The sequence below is a fragment of the Neomonachus schauinslandi genome, chromosome X (genome assembly GCF_002201575.2).
Source record: "Neomonachus schauinslandi chromosome X, ASM220157v2, whole genome shotgun sequence".
Taxonomy (NCBI): Eukaryota; Metazoa; Chordata; class Mammalia; order Carnivora; family Phocidae; genus Neomonachus; species Neomonachus schauinslandi.
The window spans coordinates 101,692,384-101,714,131 of NC_058419.1; the positions used below are offsets into that span (position 1 = coordinate 101,692,384).

Below are 21,748 nucleotides of genomic sequence, written 5' to 3' on the forward strand. Positions count from 1 at the left end.
CAAAGTACTTTTTAGCATCAACAGTATTATATGCCACCTTCCGAATCAGGTATCAAATTTAACACCCAAACTTTTGTTTCTAGGATACTGATATTAAGTACTTCCCTTCCTGAAAAAGGAAACAAAGAAGCTTACCAATTTTAGTAAGCTAGAGTAGTAACTATTCACAAAAGTTATGTTTTGTTTCAAGCTATTAAAATATACACATAGATAGCAAATGTTAGATAACAATTCCCTATGGGGTCTTCTTGGATTAAAAACTCAATTTGTATATTTGTAGTAAAACACATTCCAGGCACAATATATTTATATGCACAGCTCTAGGACATATAAGGCTCCCAGTTATGGAATGAATAAGTTATGGGAATAAAAGCTACGGCACAGAAAAGAGAGTCAATGGTATTGTAATAGCATTGTATGGTGACAGACAATAGCTACACTTGCGGTGAGCATAGCATAATGTATTGAGTTGATGAATTACTATGCTGTATACATGAAACTAATGTAATAGCATGTGTCAACTATCCTCAAAAAAAGCATGAAGTAGAATATGTTTCAATAATTAATTATTTAAGCAACATAGTAAATTAAATGTGTAATTTATATAACAAGAAGTTTTCCTATAAGGATATCAGTCAGGATCAATATAATATATAAGATATGAAAATTTTTCCCAATTTAAAATTCTGCAAGCTATAATACAGTATAACAGGGCACGATGTGCTACTTAAGTTCTAGTGTGACACTTTATTTTAATTAGCCTGTAACTAAATTGGATAAAGTTACATGTCCCTTTACTTGGACAGATGTCTAAAAATTTGAGGTTTCAATATTGTCATCAACCACTTTCCTCTCCATGTTAACATTGGTGAATCCTTGTTACTTGCTCAGATACAGAAGTGTTTGCTTTTTAACAAACTTCACAAACATATTAAATACTAAAGAAAAATAAAAGCACTATTGGGCAGTTTATTTAGTTCAGTCTCATTTTTTTCCTTTGTAGAAAATTTGGAGATGTGTGCCCTTTGTAGCATGTATACCTTGTCATCAATTAGTATTTATTGGCATTTCCTGTGCCCAGGATATATCACAAAGTTACTATGAACTTTATTAAGAAACACAGAATCTAGAGAAAGTACTCAAATGAGTATTAGGATAAGCAAGAGAAGAAAATAGAGACTGTAGACATTCAATTAGGTTTCCTTTACCTAAATGGACTAGATTTATTTGAAACCCTCTAAATGTGGCTAATTCTGAAAAAAAGAGAGGTTGCTGTATGTAATGAGTAAAGAGTGAGAGAAAGAGGTAAGAAGGGAGCGGAAGAAGTAATTCTGATTTCAAAGGAAACTGACTTTTCCTTCAAAAGCATTGTTACAAAGATGTACCATTTTATTAATCTTACCAAAGATTAAAGAGTTATTATACTCATTAGAACTCTAAACTCTAAAATCTGTTAGAACTAATAAATGAATTCAGTAAAGTTGCAGGATACAAAGTCAATACACAGAAATTTGTTGCATTTCTATACACTAATTATTAACTACCAGAAAGAGAAATTAAGAAAACAATCCCATTTACAATTGTATCAAAAAGAATAAAATACCTAGGAATAAATTTAACCAAGCAGGTGAAATACCTGTATATTGAAAAATGTAAGACATTAATGAAATAAATTGAAGAAGATAAAAATAAATAGATAAACTAATGATGTACCGTATGGTGACTAACATAACATAATAAAAAACATTTAAAAAATAAAAAATAAATAAAAAGGTATTCCATGCTCATGGATTGGAAGAATTAATATTATTAAAATCTGCAAACTACCCAAAGCAATATACAGATTTAATGCAACCCCTATCAAAATTCCAAAGGCATTTTTCACAGAAATAGAACAAACAATCCTAAAGTTTGTATGGAAACATAGAAGACTACAGATAGCCAAAGGCATCTTGATAAAGAAGAACAAAGCTGGAGGTATCATACTCCCTGATTTCAAACTATATTACAAAGTTATAGTAATTAAAAAATATGTATTGGCATAAAAACAGACATATAGATCAATGGAAAAGAATAGAGAGGCTTGAAATGATCTCACACATACATTGTCAATTAATTTATGAAAAAGAAGCCGAGAATATGCAATGGGAACAAGACAGCCTCTTTAATAAATGGTGGTGGGAAAACTGGACAGTCACAAGCTAAAGAATGAAACTGGACTACTGTCTTACACCATACACAAACATTAACTCAAAATGGATTACCAAATTGAATGTAAGACTTGAAATCATAAAACTTCTAAAGAAAAACATAGGCCATAGCTCCCTGACACCGGTTTTGACATGGAATTTTTGGATCCGACTCCAAAAGCAAAAGAAACAAAGTCAAAAATACACAAGTGGGATAACATCAAACTAAAAAGCTTCTGCATGACAAAGGAAGCCACCAACAAAATAAAAAGGCCACCTAATGAATCAGAGAAAATAATTACAGATCATGTATCTGAGGAGCTAATATTCAGAATACACAAACAACTCAAACAACTTAATAATAACGAAACACCCCCAATCTGATTTTAAAAAATGGAGAGAGATCTGAATAGTCATTTTTCAAAGAAGGCATACAAATGGCCAATGGAACATAAAAGGATGCTCAATGTTATTAATCATCAGGGAAATGCAAATCAAAACCATCCTGAGATATCACCTCACACCTGTCAGAATGGCTATCATCAAAAACACAACAAATAATAAATGTTGGAGAGGATGTGGAAAAAAGGAAACCCTGTGCACTGTTGGTGGGAATGTAAATTGGTGTAGCCACTGTGGAAAAGAGCATGGAGGTTCCTCAAAAAAATTAAAAATAGAACTACTATATGATCCAGCAATTCTACTTCTGGGTATTTATTTATATTTTTTTTAAATTTTATTTTATTATGTTATGTTAGTGACCATACAATACATCATTAGTTTTTGATGTAGTGATCCACGATTCATTGTTTTCGTATACCACCCAGTGCTCCATGCAGTACGTGCCCTCCTTAATACCCATCACAGGGCTAACCCATCCCCCCACCCCCCTCCCCTCTAAAACCCTCAGTTTGTTTCTCAGAATCCATAGTCTCTCATGGTTCATCTCTCCCTCCGATTCCCCCCCATCATTTTTCCCTTCCTTCTCCTAATGTCCTCCATGCTATTCCTTATGTTCCACAAATAAGTGAAACCATATGATAATTGACTTTCTCTGCTTGACTTAGTTCACTTAGCATAATCTCCTCCAGTCCCATCCATGTTGGTGTAAAAGTTGGGTATTCATCCTTTCTGATGGCTGAGTAATATTCCATTGTATATATGGACCACATCTTCTTTTCCATTCATCTGTTGAAGGGCATCTCGGCTCTTTCCACAGTTTGGCTATTGCGGACATTGCTGCTATGAACATCAGGGTGCATATGGCCCTTCTTTTCACTACATCTGTGTCTTTGGGGTAAATACCCAGGAGTGCAATTGCTGGGTCATAGGGTAGCTCTATTTTTAAATTTTTGAGGCACCTCCACACTGTTTTCCAAAGTGGCTGTACCAACTTGCATTCCCACCAGCAGTGTAAGAGGGTTCCCCTTTCCCCACAACCTCTCCAATATTTGTTGTTTCTTGCCTTGTCCATTTTTGCCATTCTAACTGGTGATACATTTGTATCTCAGAAGAGGTACAAATGGCTAACAGACACATGAAAAAATGTTCATCATCATTAGCCATCAGGGAAATTCAAATCATAAACCACACTGAGATACTTCTTGGTATTTATTTGAAGATAATGAAAACACCAATTTGCAAAGATTTTTATCCCTATGTTCATTACAGCATTGTTTTCAAGAGTCAAGATATGGAAACAATCCAAGTGTCCATCAGTGGATGAATGGATAAAGAAGATGTGGTGTGTGCGTGTGTGTGTGTATAGATAGAGATACAGATAGAGATATAGATATCTACAATGGGATACTACTCAGCCATAAAAAAGATTGAAATCTTGCAATTTGTGACAACCTGGATGGATCTTGAGGGTATTAAGCTAAGTGAAATAAGTCAGAAAGAGAAAAACAAATACTGTATGTTTTCTCGTAATTACATGTAGAATCTAAGGGGGAAAAAAAACCAAAACGAAACAAAAAACAAGTTCATAGATTCAGAGAACAGACTGGTGGTTACAAGAGGCAATGGACTGGAGAGTGGAAGAAATGGATGAACTTTTTTTTTGGTTTAAACAAGTTGAATTTAAACATTTTTTAAATTTATTATAGCTATTATATACTTCTGGTGAGAGTTCATACAACTTCTTTGGTTAGAATTCTGAAAATATAGCAAGAAACTTTAATAAAATTATTTGTTTTTACCTAGTATTTTTCCTTTTAGGAATTTGACCTGTTGAAATAATTATAAAGTTAAGGGAAAATGTATAAGTAAAGACCACTTCATCACTGTTTATAATGATGAAATTTGGAAAAAATCAAGTTTCCAGCAATATATATGAAATTATAGGACACTCACATGGATATCATGTAGGCATTAAATGGGTATTTTCTGAGAACATTTAATAGAAGCAGATTCTTTCCTGTAATTCTCCAAAATTTCTACCATTAACCTGTACAATCATTTTTTAAGCAAAAAACCAAAATTTAAATGCAGTGATACCCAGGTCTAGATGAGTAATTAAAGGTAATTTTCAGTCAATTTTAAGTTGTAAAGTATAATGTATCTCACTAGGTCAATGGTGGGATGGATTTCTACTCTTTGAAAGTCTGTTAATAATGGTAAATAGAACATCCTTTGTTCTAGAAGGTTCTGAAAATGGGTTCCTGGCCATAACAAGAAGGCCACATTGCTGACTGACACCCTCAGGGCTCAAGCTCAGCCAGATTACAGTGTCTGTCTTTTGATTCCCTTAACTACTGCAGCCTGAAAGGACTAAGTCAGGCTCACATCCTGAATTGACCTTCAGAACTGTACAGCATGATTTCTGGGATTTTACCCAATAACGTGCTGTCCAGACATTTGCTGATGTCTTCAAGTTATTTAAAAAGGACAAAGTTCTTTTTTTTTTACATTGTGAAGTAACACACTTGTGCCACTTAAAATGGAAATGCTAGGCTGTAACCACATTAAAACTGATTAAAATTCAAACCCACTAATTTACATATTTTATATGAATTGAGTTACTATTTTATCTTTCATCCTCAGTACTTTGCTTTTTTGTGCCTTTTGCTTTCTACACTGGAATAGTTTAAATGATTACTGTCAATCTTTCCAGTTTTGAGAAGATGAAGGAACTGGGAGAAAAAGAAGCCACAAGGGATGTGGAAAGGGAAAGGTGGGCACGGCCAACAAATGGCAGATGAAGGAGAATATGGTGATGAAGACAATTCCGTGCACCTCATGATTTTATCTATGACACTATTAATGAGTTTTATATATTTACAGACAAACTGGAGAACTGATGGGTTTACCGTTACCAAGGAAAAATGGATGTGTAACTTTGCCAGAATGTTCAAGTTAGGTCGCCAGACATATACCAACTCAGCTTTGTATAATTACTGATTATTGTTCTTATACTGTAGCTCACGTACTAGTTTTATTATCCTCTCACGTCAGTTTGCCCAATTTAGGACAGGGCTGAGTCTGACACCCGAGCTCTTGGCCAGTGAAACTGTTGGAGATTCTCACTGTCTCGTAAGAGTACATACCACTTAGAGGCTCTCTATTACTGGTCCTGACCACCCTCCCGACTCTCAACCCATGAAACTTCATTCAGTCCCCCTTTCTTAGGATGTAACACATTTGACCCTGTTGAATTTGACAGCTTTTTCAAGTCTGGAAAGGCAAAACTTAAATCCCCAGGAGGTGAAAAACCAAAGTACATATTGTAGAAAACAAATATATTTTAGGCATCTGGAGTCTTTTTGTTCGGTCCTTAATATTACTTTCTATTTGCACTTACCCTTTGTGATCAGCTATTCATCTACTCCAATACTATTGCAGTAATAACACTAACAGGGTAGTTTCTTCAAATCAACTGTTGCTCCAAAAATTCAAGGATTAAGGTTAAATTTCCCTAAATAGTAAATGATTTATCCTATACACTGACAATCAGAATCAGAAAATAAAATGAAACAAAAGTTGTTTAAAAGAATCCAAAGCCCAGGTTGATGTCTCTAGTTTACCTGGTATTTAAAGAGAACTCATGCTCCTTTTGGCGGTGGTAATAAAGGAGTTATAGTACTTCTCAGAACATTTTGCTAACACACATGCCTATTTTTCTTCAAATGAATATACAGCTGAAACTTCAAATTTGTATAAGAAATTTTCATATTTTCAAACCAATTTATTAGTCTTTATAATTTTTGTTCAAGAAAAAGTAATTTTTTTAAAAAAGAAAGCTTTACGAATTATTCCATTTTGTATAACATTTTAGTAGAATGTAGAGAACAATAGATAATATAAGAAAACCCAATGGGCAACCATCAATCACAGTATTCTTTTAATTATGTTGTCAAGTAAAGAGACACAATTAATTTCATTTTCACTATATTCATTACTGATAACTGGCACCATAAACCACTTCTTCTTTCCCGATATATATATATATATATATCGTTTTGTATAACTCCTTAGAAATACATCTTTCTAGGAATACTGAAATGTGTATATGAGTGTGGCCACTTAGAATTTACATTTGAAAATTTCCTCAGAAAGTAGCAATAAAATCTAATATACTTTAATATACCATAACAGGAGTAAAGAGCATGATGCAATTTTAATATATCTCTTTGTTTCATATAGAGCTTTGCTTTAATGATGCTTGTGGTCTTCTATCTCAAAATGACAATTTGAATACTACTTGCATGTATATGGCATCAATTCAAAGGCTTGGGTTTATCATCAAAGAAGCATACTGCTACCCTGACTTGTATAAATCTTGCATATGTTCATGCCTTAAAGTTAGTAAATATTTCCAATGTTAGAAATCTGTTAACTATAATAATTTCATAGGTTCTAAGACCATATCTTTTTGCACTATAAATTGGAATATGACAAAAAAAATTGAATATACTATTACTAAAGATGATCACATCTGTAATCTTCATTTTGAAGATGATTTACAATTTTAATCCAAATTCTCAGTCCCAAAACAATAACATCGAGAGCTTAAGGGATGGTCTATCAATTCCTTTTTAGTTGCATATAATAAAGTATTTTACTGTGAAATGGTGAGTGTGGGAAAAAATTCCTTAACAAACATGAATATATGGTTAAAATTATACTGAATATAGATACACCACATTTGGAAATTCCAGACTGAATTCTAAGATAACTAAGTTAGAATTCTGATTTGTAGACAACTGGATATTTTTACCAAAGCAATTCTGTCCATGTTCTTATGTCCCAAACCTGTTAGTCCTTTAACCAAAAGTCACTTGCTCACATTTTATTAAAAATAAAATAGCATAATGTCCTTTACATTTGATTAGATAAAAATGATTTTTAACTGTAACGGCGACACTTACCTTAATGAATCTGTACCTTTCCTCCCAATTTTCAAAAATTGTGTTTTAATGTACTAACGGTATAAGTCAAAGAGTTGTAAAACCAGTTCAAGCCTTATAAAATGACAATATAATGCCACCAATAAGACCTTCAGTCCATCTCATTTCCTAACAACCATATGAAAAACACTTGAGTCTTTACATCCATATGTCCAGCTTGGTCCTAATGCACAGACTGTGGGGGATGGATTGGGCCATGTTTGCTGGGATTTCCTAATTTTGCTCCCTTTAAATACACACAGGTTTGGCTTAGAGGATGACATCAGGTTACAATCTAGGCTTATTAACTGTCAGAATGTATTGAGAAAAGGCTATTAACCAGAATTAAGGAATTACTCACCCAGCTGAGTCTCCTGAATTGTCAGTTTACTTTCCATAGGATACAAAAGCTTGGGTGGCTTATCAGTCAGAGGGGCTGAAAAACAGTAACAATACAGACTTCTAGTTAACACTGCATGAGCTGAATGATAGAACACATTTTATTTTCCCAGATATTTTTCATTCTCAGAGCAGTGTGTCAAAGCATTCTACCAAGTAATGACTTTTTTTCAGGCGAGCTGAAAAGCTATTAGATTGTACACGAGTCAAATATAACACTTCCATATTGACAGTCACACGAGACCGTTGAAGTTGGAATCAGGATTGGCCAGTCCTTAAGAACATATGACTGTGCTTCATCAAATATTTTCAATTTGCACCTTGTTTTCCATTTTAAAGGGTACCCTACATTTTCTCTGTGTTAATTAAAGCTAAACGTGATATCTGTATTGTGCATTTTGACGATGTGGGGGACATAATGTCTTATTTTCCTTAATCCCTTTCCAAGTTTCTATACCCTGGATCACACTGCCTCAAAACCCCTAACTTAATAAATAGGTTAAGTATTTCTTACACATGTAATCACTAAAGGGATAGCAGTGTGGCATTCAATTAGTACAAGTGCAGCTTGCACTTGTGAATATATTTTATATACTTGCCATTTACTCAAAACCCCTTATCACTATTATCCATTACATTTTGTAGCATTTATTGCTAATTTGCATGATATACCTGCTTTGATTTTTCAGCTTCCACATATTTCTGCTCTGAGCTCCCATCAATTTATCAGTTATCAGCCTACAGATCTAAGAGTTTTATTATGATGCCCCTTGAAGATAGGTGTCCCACTGCAGACTTCATTCCTAGCCAAACGAGACTGTCTGGACTTTAGACAAACAGACAGTTCTCCCTCATTAAGCCTCCCTCCCCACCCTCTCTGATTGAATCTCCCAGGTCCCTTGAAACTTGTCAAGGCAACTTCCACTGTGAAACAAGGACAGAAATGATCAGTTAAGGGCTGCTGAACTAAATGTTTTCACTCCGAGGGCTTTATTCCTTCCTTGCCAGGAGGCCATGCCAGTTTGGGTGATAACTAGAAGGCTGATCTACACAGCAGTGCCAGGACTTGGCCACATGTCCTCATCACCAAAGGATTCGAGAATTCAATCTGCCTCGGCAGCTCACCTTCATTTCTCTTTAACAGAAAATGCAGTCTGTGCAAATGAATCATGAACCCCCAGTGCAGAAAAACAGGGATGAGTTTTAAGAGTCCTGGTTTGGGACACCAACCTCACAGAGGATCAATAGCTTTCATTTGCAAGTAATTGAATGCATTATTCATTCATCTTCGTTAGCATTTAACACAGGGACGGGAATGAGGGGAAAGGAAAGTTGGGGTAATGGGATGAGATAAATCACTCCAAAATTCTTCTTGAAGATTTGACATCTCTGATTAACCTTACTCTTATTTCTTGTCTACACTGAGATTTACAGATTTTTATTCTCCTACCAGCTAAATAAGTAGGTTATCCACTAAAGGTTGGCAAAACAGTTCACCATTACTAGGTCAAAAAGCCACATTTCCTAGGCTTGGATTCTCATATGCTTTCAGTGAACTTCAAAAGCAACTATGGTATCAAAATAACTGGCTTATTCAGGAAATTAACTCAATTTATAAAATTTTGTGATTATGTAGTTATAAGAAGACAACTCAAGAGTTTGTTACAGAAAGCAGCTGAGAGAAATGTTCTCTGTTCAAACACATCCCACACTGACTTCTAGTAAGAGAACAAAACTGTAGAGAAAGATAATAAAATGCAAATGTAGCACATTGTTTCAGGAATATAAAATGGTTTTGTGGTTCTCCACCTCAACCCACCACCTACCCTGTGGCATAAGGTTGTATCTTTAAGACCTTTCATATTACTCTCTATGTGATGACTCCAAGTTAGCAGAGGAATCAAAGAATGTTGGAGCCAGAGAAAATTATATGCTTATTAATTCCTTTGATTTTTTAAATTGTGTTCCCTAAAGCCCTGTGATTTCCATAGTGCCCCTCTGGGCAGGTGAAGTGAAGATGGAGATAAAGCGTGGTCCACATGGCTTGACTTGTACCACCCACCCTCTCTGGACAAAAGGAGCTTTGCTTTTATTCATATTACACATCAGTATTTCACCTAAGATTTTTACCAAAAAATTTCAATTCAACTCAGCTGATGTATAGGGAACACTATAATGTGCTAGGCATTGTGACGGGGGCTTGGGATAGCTCTGGTTTCTGCCCTTACATTTTACAATAATCAGAAGTTAAAAAATAAAAATCTGGGCTGATTCACCTTCCTTGTTTTAGAGATGCAGGATCTTAGGTGCAAAACAAACAAACAAAGAAAAAAAACAAAACCCAACTGGCTTGCCAAAGGTAACAGAACAAGCTGAAGCTAGAGCTCTTGCTAGATCTTTCCTCCCAATTCTTTGTTACCTGCTCCTTGAAAATTCTGTCAAGTACTATAGCTTTGTGCAGGTTTCCCCTCAAGGTGTGAGCAACCTCTTAGGAGAGCAAAAATGTGCAAATAAGTAACTCTAACCTATAGCAGAGTGCTCTTACTGTGCAGTCTGCCGTGTTCTTTTTAAAGATTTATTTTTATTTTATTTGAGAGAGAGAGCAAGTGAGCAGAGCTGGTGAGAGAGATCACAAGTAGGGGAGGGGCAGAGAGGGAGCAGCAGACCCGCCCCCCCCCGCCCACTGAGCAGGGAGCCTGATGTGGGGCTCGATCCCAGGACCCTGAGATCATGACCTGAGCCGAAGGCAGACGCTTAACTGACTGAGCCACCCAGGCGTCCCTGTCATGTTTTGATATTATGCTCTGACACTATTTATCAGTTAGGCATGCTTCTCATATGATTCACCTATCTTTGCTAAAAGTGAATGGAAACTTCCAGAGAGTACAACAGCTGAACTATCGATCTGACACAATGGCAAAATGACTGTGAAAAGAAGTGACCGTTAGAGCAAAGATGTAGCTCAGCTCCACAGTCATTTGAGGGGGACCAATTTAGCTACCACAAATAAAGGACATATGCTCAATTATCCATTATTTGGGTGTTTTTGACACTTTATGGTGATTAGCTGAATCGAATAGACAAAAGACAGAACTGGCAAACAAATGCAGGAATGTTAATATCCAAACAAAATGAACACACACACCACACAAAACCTTTATTTTCTTCATGGGCAAAGGTGGGACTGCAAGGAAATTCAACAAATTGATCACAATAAAAAAAAACCAAACTAATTAGCATCAGACCATGACTAGACCAACTGACATTTCATTGTCAAGAAAACAACTTGCCTTTTGGGACACTCTTTCCTTCTCTTTCTCCCCCCCCCCCCCCCCCAAACACACACAAAGACATACAGACACACTCACTAAACTGAAATCACTGAAAAACTAAAGAAAGTCTGACAGTAGTAACATGAAGCACAGGTTGATTTTAAATCCTAATCATATTTTATCTACCTAAAAAAACCCCACAACAATTAAAGTAGAAATGTTTTTCTGCTAATTATGTATTACAATATTTCTATGTTATCTACCACCATAAGTATTTTCAAGCTCTCGATTTATTCTTCAGAACACCCTATTGACAACAGTAAAGCTGATACAGTTATTTAAAATAAAAACACACCTGTCTTACAGGTCTGTCCCAATTATTCAGATGCTCCAATTGACAAAAGTGTTCTGCAGAGTAGAAGGGGAATTTTAAGGACATTTGTTTTGCTTACCAGCTGCCAGTTAGAGAAACATCTAGAATTCAGCATATATGAAGCTGTGTGTAGGACTGATTCTTTATCTATGTTAAGGTTCCCTAATTAATCATGAAGGGATACAGGCTCTCCCTTTTTTTCCCCATTCCATGTACGTTTGGGTCATCAAACACTGAGAAATAGGATCCTGACTTCCCACAACAAAAGTAACAACAAACCAGGGGCATGAGGCCAGTATTCTTGAATGTTTCTAACGTTCTTACAGAAGAGAGTTATGTTAAGATATTTAGGATGAGCATACCTTTCTCTGTTGACCAACCATTCATCTAAAATTTAATTTTACTCCCCCAAATATTACTGAGAATACTCAATACTTCTTGGATACCTATAATAATCCTAGGACAAAATTTGTACTTTCAAAATCACAGACAATTTTCAAAATGTATTTTAATTGGTGCCTTCACTGCTTTGTTTCTTAAAAGCATTATGGTGGAGTAAGAAAGATAATACACTTAGCTTTCAGGGAGATATAGGTCTAATAATTCCTGACTCTGCCTTGATGATTTGGAAAGTTGGAGAAGTTATTTAAACTCTCTGAGTCTCAGTCTCCTTATATATAGAATGTGACATAAATAATTTTCCTTTATGGCTTGGTGTGAAGATTAAGTAAGATAACAGATTAAGTGCTTGAATATAGCAGATGGAAAATAAATCTGCTCTAATACCCATCAAAGAATGGGACAATAGCATTTGACATTCTATATAGCCTAATAAGAAAACAATACGGATGCTTAGCTAAGGGTTCAAAAGGCATTTAGATCTTGAATTTAAGAATCATTAATATTTCCTATATTAGTTTCCATAACAGGAGAACTGATCTGTCTTCAAGAACACAATTCAACAAAACCATTTTGAAGACTTTTAGATATGCAAACAATGTACTGAGATTGCAAAAAAACTCAAAGGTGAACAAAATACAGCTTTTAACCCTGAGAGAGCTTACAACCTAGATAAATAATCATACTATACTTATTACTCAATTTCAAGAGCATTTATGAAGTACTGACCAATAGGAAGACTATATCAGAAAGAAAGAGATCAATAAGACATAGAATCATGTATGTGTGAGACAAGAGCATATAAATGATGCATTGTGCTGAGTGCTATACTCAGAGGTGAATTCTTTTTTTTTTTTTTTTAAGATTTTATTTATTTGCAAGAGAGAGAAGGAGAGACAGAGAGCACGAGAGGGAGGAGGGTCAGAGGGAGAAGCAGACTCCCCGCCGAGCAGGGAGCCCGATGTGGGACTCGATCCCGGGACTCCAGGATCATGACCTGAGCCGAAGGCAGTCGCTTAACCAACTGAGCCACCCAGGCGCCCGAGGTGAATTCTTTTTGACCCCATTTAAATCTACCAACTGAATCTGGTCACAAAACAGTATTCACAGATTTATAGGGCCGATGACAAAACATGCTTTGTGGCAATCCCACCAACATGCCCCATTTTATAATGGTTTTTGTTTGTTTTGTTGTCTGCATATATATTTTTTTTAACTTAAAAGAGTCGACAAACAACTGCCTATTTTCCTAGGAAGTCAAGGTAATGTGGATTAACCACAGAGCTTCAATGACTCAGAATGGGATTTTAGTTCTGCTTTCTTTGGCCTGGAATTTTTAAAAAAGATTTTATCTATCTATCTATCTATCTATCTATCTATCTATCTATCTATCTATCATCTATCTATTTAGTATGTGAGTGGGGGGAGGGGCGGGGGGGAGAGAGAGAGAGAATCTCATGCAGACCCCACCCTGAGTATGGAGCCCCAAACAGGGCTCGATCTCACAACTCTGAGATCATGACCTAAGCTGAAATCAAGAGTGGGATGCCCAATGGACTGAGCCACACAGGCTCCCTTGGCCTGGAATGTTTTAACATTAGTTTCTAACAGTAGGGCATAGAGCCTGTGAGAGCTATGGCAAGTAGACACAATCCCATGTTCCTTGGGGGAAAGAAATGAATGGACAGGAGAAAATATTAACATATTCTAGGGTAAAGCCATTTGGGGGAAAAGGGGTGCTTTCTTTTTCATTTATCTCTAATGCACTGGGGTTGGCAAAATTTCTCCTTTCTGTTGCAAACAATTATGGTGGCTCACGACAGATTCATGGAGCCTCAGAAGCTTCAAAGCAAGAGGAGTGGCAAAGTAACTGAGCAGAAAACTGCAGGGAGAGCGGTTTATGAGCAAACTAAAACCACGTAGAAGATAACCTTGATCTAAGAGACCTGTCAAAGTGACAGAGCAAATACTTTCAAGGATGTAACTCTTAATATATCTATCAAAATGCATGTATTCAGGTAAATCAAGAAATTCATTTGACTGGCTTTGATACTTAATATTTTATTCATATGATTTGATCAATGTCGCTTATAATGCAAATAAAACAAATATGTTCAATCATTCATTCAACAAGTATTTTTAAAACCTCTCCTCTTTGCCAGACACTTTCCTAGTTGCTAGAGGGTATAACAGTGAACCAGATGGACAAAACTCCTTGCTTTCAAGGAGCTTGCAGTCCAGAGAGGGAGATGTGAAATATACATGTAAATGAGTACATGCATAATATAATAGTGGGTGGTTATAAGTATTATAAAAAATAAAGCAGCTGAGGAGAAAGAGACTAACGCAGGTGCTATTTTAGAGACGAATGTCAGGGACGTTTGCGATGACGATCATTTGAGACAGATTTGTGGGAAGGGAGGAAATCACCCATGTGCATACCTAGAGGAAGATTATGGCAGGCAGAGGGAAGGACAAGTGCAAAGGTCCTGAGATGGGAGTGTGCCTGTCATGTGTGAGGGGTAGCACAGATCATTACAGCCATACTGACCTATGGAAAGAGTGGCAATGAGGTCAGAGATAGCCATGGGCCGGGCAGGCCTTATAGAACACGGAAAAGCCGGGGGTTTTATTCTAAACATAGTGAGAATGCCCTGAAGAATTCTGGAGAGAGCCCATTATTTTTATTTATATGTTAATATAAATAACAAGGCAGAGTAGAGATAGGCAAACCAGGAAGAATGGCACTGAAGCAGTCCACAGACAGGTGAGGCAACATTGGTTTTGGTGGCGGAAATGGTAGGATTTTTTCCTTTAAGTATCTATTTGGTAGGCAGAACTAGCCAAATTTACTGATGGTCTTGATATGGCATCCAGGGATCCCCAGTTATGGGCTTGAGCAAATACATGAATAGCAATGCTATTTAATGATATGGGGGACAATTTCATGGGGGTAATAGGAATCAAGAAACAAGTTTTTATAAATCAATTCAGTCACTTCCTTTTATCCACAGAGGCTAGAAAATTTTACTATTGATTTTCCATTTATATTTTGAAAACTTAAGCCACTGACTGATAACTCATCTTCTCTTTCCAGGCCCCAAAAGACTGAGGAAATGGTCTAAAAAAGTTTCATACTTAAGGCGAATGCCATATTAACTTATCATGAGATAAACTCTGGCTAATCTCTGTCCCATTTTGCTTTAATATCATGCATAATATAAAAAATGTATGCCCCTGAATTTGTTTTTGATTAATAGAATCAGAGCCATGTTAGCCAAGATATTAAAAACAGTCCTCCAGTACTCCCTTGGTGCAATGATATGTGGAACATATTCAATTGGCAAATTTAATATCATCATGTTTAATTTAGTTTTTCTTATTTAAAAAATATTTATTATAAAGTACTATTCTATCATAGGAGCGATGGAATTTATGTTTAATCGCTTTTCCAATCTCTACATAAACCTCCCAGGTAACATAAACAATGAAGAGATTATATTCATTGAATAACTGTTTTTAAAATAGAATCACTCAAGAGTATCATAAAAAAGTTAATTAACATGGAGCTAATATTAGGGCTCAGATTCTTTATTCATTTGCCACCTTCTGCAATGGTCTCTTAAGCCCCGGCTTCCAGTGTGAGCAGCCTTGCTTGCCAAACCCAGACTCATGCTGACCTCAGATCTCATTCAGTCACTGACTGCACCCTCATTCTGACCAAATGAGCTGATAAAAATATGGAGGGCAAGCAAAAGAGAGCATGGGTAGATGGAATAAAGGCGGTTTAATATTTTTAAGAATTATTTTAAAAACAATTGCTGCAGTGGATTTTGCATAAATGTTGTGGGATGAATTCTAACTGATTGCATGACCCATTTCAACCATTTTAAATAAATTTGAGTGTAGTCGAAGCTAAAGTGAAACACAATGGTGAGAAAACTGGAACAATACATAATTATCTAGAGGAATTATGATGAACACTAGAAAAAGGATGCTGATTGATGTAATAGCTATAATCAGGGAGGTGAGCATGCCAACTACTCTTTCGACTTCTGTTGACAGAAAAGGAAAAAATTAACATGTTGTCACCAATTAGCTTTTAGGGGCAACAGTTGATTCCAAAAAATTGTCTGTCCTGTGAGGGAAAGCATCTCTTCCCTAGCAATGAGAAAGTGAACAAAATTATCATAGCATATCTTTTTTTTTTCTTTTTCTCTTAGTGGATAAAAGGTCTTTAAGAAATGAAAATTAGAAATCCCAGGATATTTGGAAATGCTTATTAAAGAAAAATTGTGGAAAAGACAAAAGGCATCATGTTACTACTAAAAATCAGAAAATTTTTAATTATCTGCTTGGCCTGGACTATCGAAATAAGACATTACATTTCCATAGCATAGTGTAATGCAATTTAATGGCCTTCCAGATTATATTAGGTTGGTTTATTTATACTGTACTTCAATGCAGAAGATATTTGCGTTTCTTGGCTTTTTCTTCATGATACAGAATCTTGCACATTTCCTCACTGATAAGGCCTTCTGAAAGTGGTTCTCAACTGGGGTTGTCACAGCTGGTGGGAGGGGGTGCCGCTTGACAAGGGATGCCGCTTAACTTCCTACAACGTACAGGAAGGATCCCCACAAGAATGATCCCATCCCAGATATCAAGAGTGCTAAGGTTGAGAAACCATGCTATATGATAACCGTATATTAAAAGTGGTTTTATTGTCTATATTTTAAGCCTGAGTTGGACAAGAGATTCCAATTTTCTGGTAGACAAAAAGCTATCAAAAACATGCGGACTGATGAAACTGCAGGACAATGCAGTCTGGGCTACCGGGACCACAGCCAAGAAGGAAGCCATGGGGGTGTATGAAACTGCATAGGCTTAGAACCCAGAAAGGGCAAGTATGACAGGGTGCAGGGGAGAGATGAGAGGCCAAATGAGAAGAATTAATTAAGACTCTATGTAAAGAAAGAATAACCTTCTCTTCCTCCTTCTAAACCCTCATAGAAAGAATGACCGCCACCGAGGCCTCTTGCCCCCACCCCAACAACTAAAAATTAAGAGGTTCTTCTCTAGGGACGCCTGGGTGGCTCAGTCAGTTGAGTGTTTGACTCTTGGTTTCAGCTCAGGTCATGATCTCAGGGTAATGGGATCGAGCCCTACATCAGGCTCCATGCTTGGCAGGGAGTCTTCTGGAGATTCTCTCTCTCGCTCTACCCCCATCCCACTCACTCTCTCAAAATAAATAAATAGGGGCACCTGGGTGGCTCAGTCGTTAAGCGTCTGCCTTCGGCTTGGGTCATGGTCCAGGGGTCCTGGGATCGAGCCCCACATCGGCCTCCCTGCTCCTTGGGAAGCCTGCTTCTCCCTCTCCTACTCCCCCTGCTTGTGTTCCCTCTCTCGCTGTCTCTCTCTCTCTGTCAAATGAATAAATAAAATCTTTAAAAAAAAAAATAAATCTTTAAAAAAAAAAGAGGTTCTTCTCTACACTCACTCCCTCAAAATAAATAAATAAATCTTTTTTTTTTAAAAAGAGGTTCTTCTCTAAAGACAAAGAATAAACCGTTTAATCAGAATAGCAGAGGCATTCCAGAACTGCAAAAACAATTCTAATGTATCATAAAACATTTAGCTGTTGAAACATTAGAGAATTATTTCACAGCAAAAGCTTCCTAATACTATTATATTTCAGTTAATATGGAAGTTGTTTGCAATCACTGAACACATGTTTACCAAAGGAAGGATCCTAAAAATAATTTTTTTGGTAAGTGGCAATAAGTATTCAAAGGAGCTAGCCAGGGAGGGATTAAAGTAGCCCATGTAATACTTCCATTTATCATTAAAAGTTAACACAGCACAGTCTGTTTAATTTCTGTCACAAACTATTAACTTGGCCTGTTGTTAGCTCTAACTCTCAGCATAAATTTAAGGCTTTTAAGACAAAATAACATAAATATAAGATTGAAAATAAGCACATAGATAGAAAAATTAACACACATTATATTTGGGGGTGTGCAGTTACATTATTTCATTTGACCATCAGTTTGCCGCAATGAAAAGATCTAGAAATTTCTCTCAAAATGAACAGCCAGTGAGGATAGAAGTCAAGATTTGAACCCACGCTGTCCGATTTTAATGGTCACATGCCTGCCTTTTTTCTAGACTGCTTTTCAACATTTGTGATTTCTAATGTAGTTTCTACTAGATGCCTTGTTTTCCTTGGAGTTTCCGACGATATGGAATACACTGGGGGAAAACATTACTTCGACAGTGTTCGGAAAGAGAGACGAAAACTTCTGTGTCAGTTTCATGGACCTCTTTAAGATTTAACCATATTGGACAATAGTGAAGCTTTTACTGTAGAATTTGAGTATGTCTAACAATATTTTCTTAAGACTGGAAGGGAGGATTACATCTGTCATTGGTTCTTATAAGCAGAACGCTTTAACGGTTACAGGACTTGGTGATGACATACAATTTGAGGATCTCATGATGATAGTGGACCAAAAAAAAATGAGCATTCTAAAAATCCCATTAAAACTGTTGCCAAAGAGAAAAATAAACCTTAATAAGCATGTTCTCCATTGAAATTCAAGGTTTATGAATATGAATATACATTTTTAAACTTTCATAGTAATTATATAAAATATTAGGGGTGTCCTTTAGAGTGACATTTTGTAACAGTCCAAATCCTATAAAAATAACATCATTTTTGCTTAAAATGTATAAACATAAATTAAACAATTCTACTATTACTACACTGCATTCTTCTAAATGATTTAAACTTTCATTGGTGCTCAGCTTCTTATGGGACAGTAATTAGGTTTGTCAAATCTTGATATACTTAACTTTGGCACTTGCTTTAACATTCCTGACATATGTCAACAATGAGGCTATACTAGGAGATAGTACAGTTCCTTTGATAGTCCATGAATTTAAGCTAACTTCTGTATATGTAGCTGGAACCCTGAAATTCCAATAAAATAGTAAGATAAATATTGTGTGTTAAATTACAGGCTGCCTGTCATATTTAACAGCATTACTGCTTAAAGAAATATACCTCCAAATAATTAGTCTCTCTCTCCCTCCCTCCCTTCTTGCTCTCTACCCTCTCTCCCTTCCATTTTCTTTTTTTTTTTTTTTTAAAGATTTTATTTATTTATTTGAGACAGAGAGAATGAGATACAGAGAGCATGAGAGGGAGGAGGGTCAGAGGGAGAAGCAGACTCCCTGCCGAGCAGGGAGCCCGATGCGGGACTCGATCCCGGGACTCCAGGATCATGACCTGAGCCGAAGGCAGTCGCTTAACCAACTGAGCCACCCAGGCGCCCTCCATTTTCTTTTTCCTCCTCCCTTCCTTTTGCCTTCTCCTCTCCCTCCCTCCTTTCATCTCATACATCCTTCCTTCCTTACCCAAAAATATATCTGGAAGGTAGACCAAAGAAAAAGCATTTCATTTTCTCTATTCTGGGTAGAGTGAAAAAACAGAACCCTAAATTCCCATTCATTCACTCAACAAATGGAGCAGCTGTGACTTACTACATCATCACCATGTTTTCCTGTTTAGATTATTTGTTATCATCATCCAAGTAACGCTGTTGGGGATTATGTTTTTTGCAGAAGTCATTTTATAAAAACAATTATTTAACAAATAATAACCTCCTACCTAAATGGATTTTAAGCAGCTTCAACATGTCTAAAGGCCTACTAAAAAGTTCCTATGGCAGTTTTCTATTGTTTCATAAAACGAAAGCCTATCACAAGTCATTAAAAACGTGATTACTACCGAAAACAAAAAACAAGAAAGGAAAGCATGCCTATGAGCAATAAGATCAGGCACTCTTTAAATAAAACTTGCTATTCAAATCTAATTATGCTACGAATGCTGTTATATTACTTTTGCTATCAGTGCATAGCCAAGAGTTACTTGGCAACAAACTGAGGTTAGTCATTTTAAGAATTTTTGTTCCAGCAAAGCAGGAACAAACTGCGAATTTCTTCTTAGTTGCACTGAACACCATTCATATCCTCAAAAGAAACGAAAAGAAAAGAAAAGAAAAGAAGCAACAAAAACCTGTTACAAACAGCAACATACACCAAATGTCGATAATTACTCAAGCTGAGTGATGGCTGCATGGAATTTCATGATGCTATTCTCTCTATTTTTGTGTCTGTTATGCTTGAAATTGTCCAAAACAAAAAAAAAATTTTTTTAAATGTTATGGATATGAAAACTTTAGGCTTTCATAAATTTTTTGAGTGTTATATAGCATGAATATGTGCATACATCTACATATGTCCATATTGTGGAGTATAAATTATAAATTTCGAGCCAAGTATATAACAAGAAATGAAATGAAACTGAATTGCATCTATGCCAGCTCAAAGCAATACCAGGGCTCTCTTTGCTCAGCAAAATTTGTTTCTATTACATCTTCACATTTCTTTGTTTATAATAAATATAGCAAAGGCATTTTACTTTAGGAAAAAATTTGAAGAACACTAACACAATTTATCAGTTAAATAATACTGAGTTATAAATTACCCTGTATCTTAGTAGCTTAAAATAGTGGCCATTTATTATTATTATTATTTTTAAATTTTATTTTATTATGTTATGTTAGTCACCATACATCATTAGTTTTTGATGTAGTAGTGATCCAGGATTCATTGTTTTCGTATAACGCCATTTATTATTTTTAAGTCTACAAGATGGCTGGGAGGTTCAACCGATCTGGCCCAAGCCAGAAAGATCTTTGCTGGTGCATCTGTGGTCAACTACAGGCTAAATATGTGGTTTTGCTCATCTGGTCTGGGCTTGCTTGTATTTCTTACACTTCAGCAAGCTAAGACTGTCATTCAGTAACTGATACAGGACCAATGCAAGCAGGGAAATAACATGATCTGATGTGATTTTTTTTTTATGCTCATTTAAAGTCTAGAACTGGCCTCAGGCTGTTCTGTAACAAACACAGTGAATACCCCACCCTTTCCCTAGTTCACCATTCTCTTGGATTCTTTTGGAACGTGCCTCCATCGATCCTTCTGGAAGGCCACATCATTCTTTACATCCTAACTCACCTTCCATAACCACCAAAGATATTAATTCTTAGGTTAAAGTTTCCTGACTCCTGATGGGGCCCCAAAACACTACCTCCTTACCTCTGTCCAGTCTTTACACGGCTGGGTTGTAACTTTTCCTTCTATACATCTGACTTCTCCTTGAGACTATAGACTCACTGAGAATAGGGAGTATGGTTTATTTTATTATTTATTTTTCTAGTATTCAATGACTCATCACCACACGTGCCCTCCTTAATACCCCTCACCCGGTTACCCTATTCCTCCACCCCCCTTCCCTTCTATAACCCTCAGTCTGGTTCCTGGAGTCCAGAGTATGGTGGTTTAAAAAAAATTTTTTTAACCTTCATGCCACTAATGTTTTTAGTATTTTCCATAACAGGTAGAACATAGTGAATGCTCAAAAAAATTCTTTGAATGACTAGTCAAGGAAAGATTTCATTATATTTCATGCATTCTATTTTATTTATTTATTTTTTAAAGATTTTATTTATTTTTTGACAGAGAGATAGCAAGAGAGAGAACACAAGCAGCAGGAGTGGGAGAGGGAGAAGCAGGCTTCCTGCTGAGCAGAGAGCCCGATGTGGGGCTCGATTCTAGGACCCTGAGATCATGACCTGAGCCGAAGGCAGACGCCTAACG

General features: G+C 36.3%; 1 protein-coding gene across 1 annotated transcript in view; it reads right to left on the bottom strand.

Moving 5' to 3' along the window:
* The window catches only part of IL1RAPL1 (interleukin 1 receptor accessory protein like 1), a 665,379-nt gene that overhangs the window by 316,956 nt on the left and 326,675 nt on the right, over positions 1-21,748 (bottom strand). Inside the window, 1 exon segment of the mRNA XM_021677758.1 lies at positions 7,938-8,012. Within this exon segment, the coding sequence (XP_021533433.1) occupies positions 7,938-8,012 (75 nt within the window).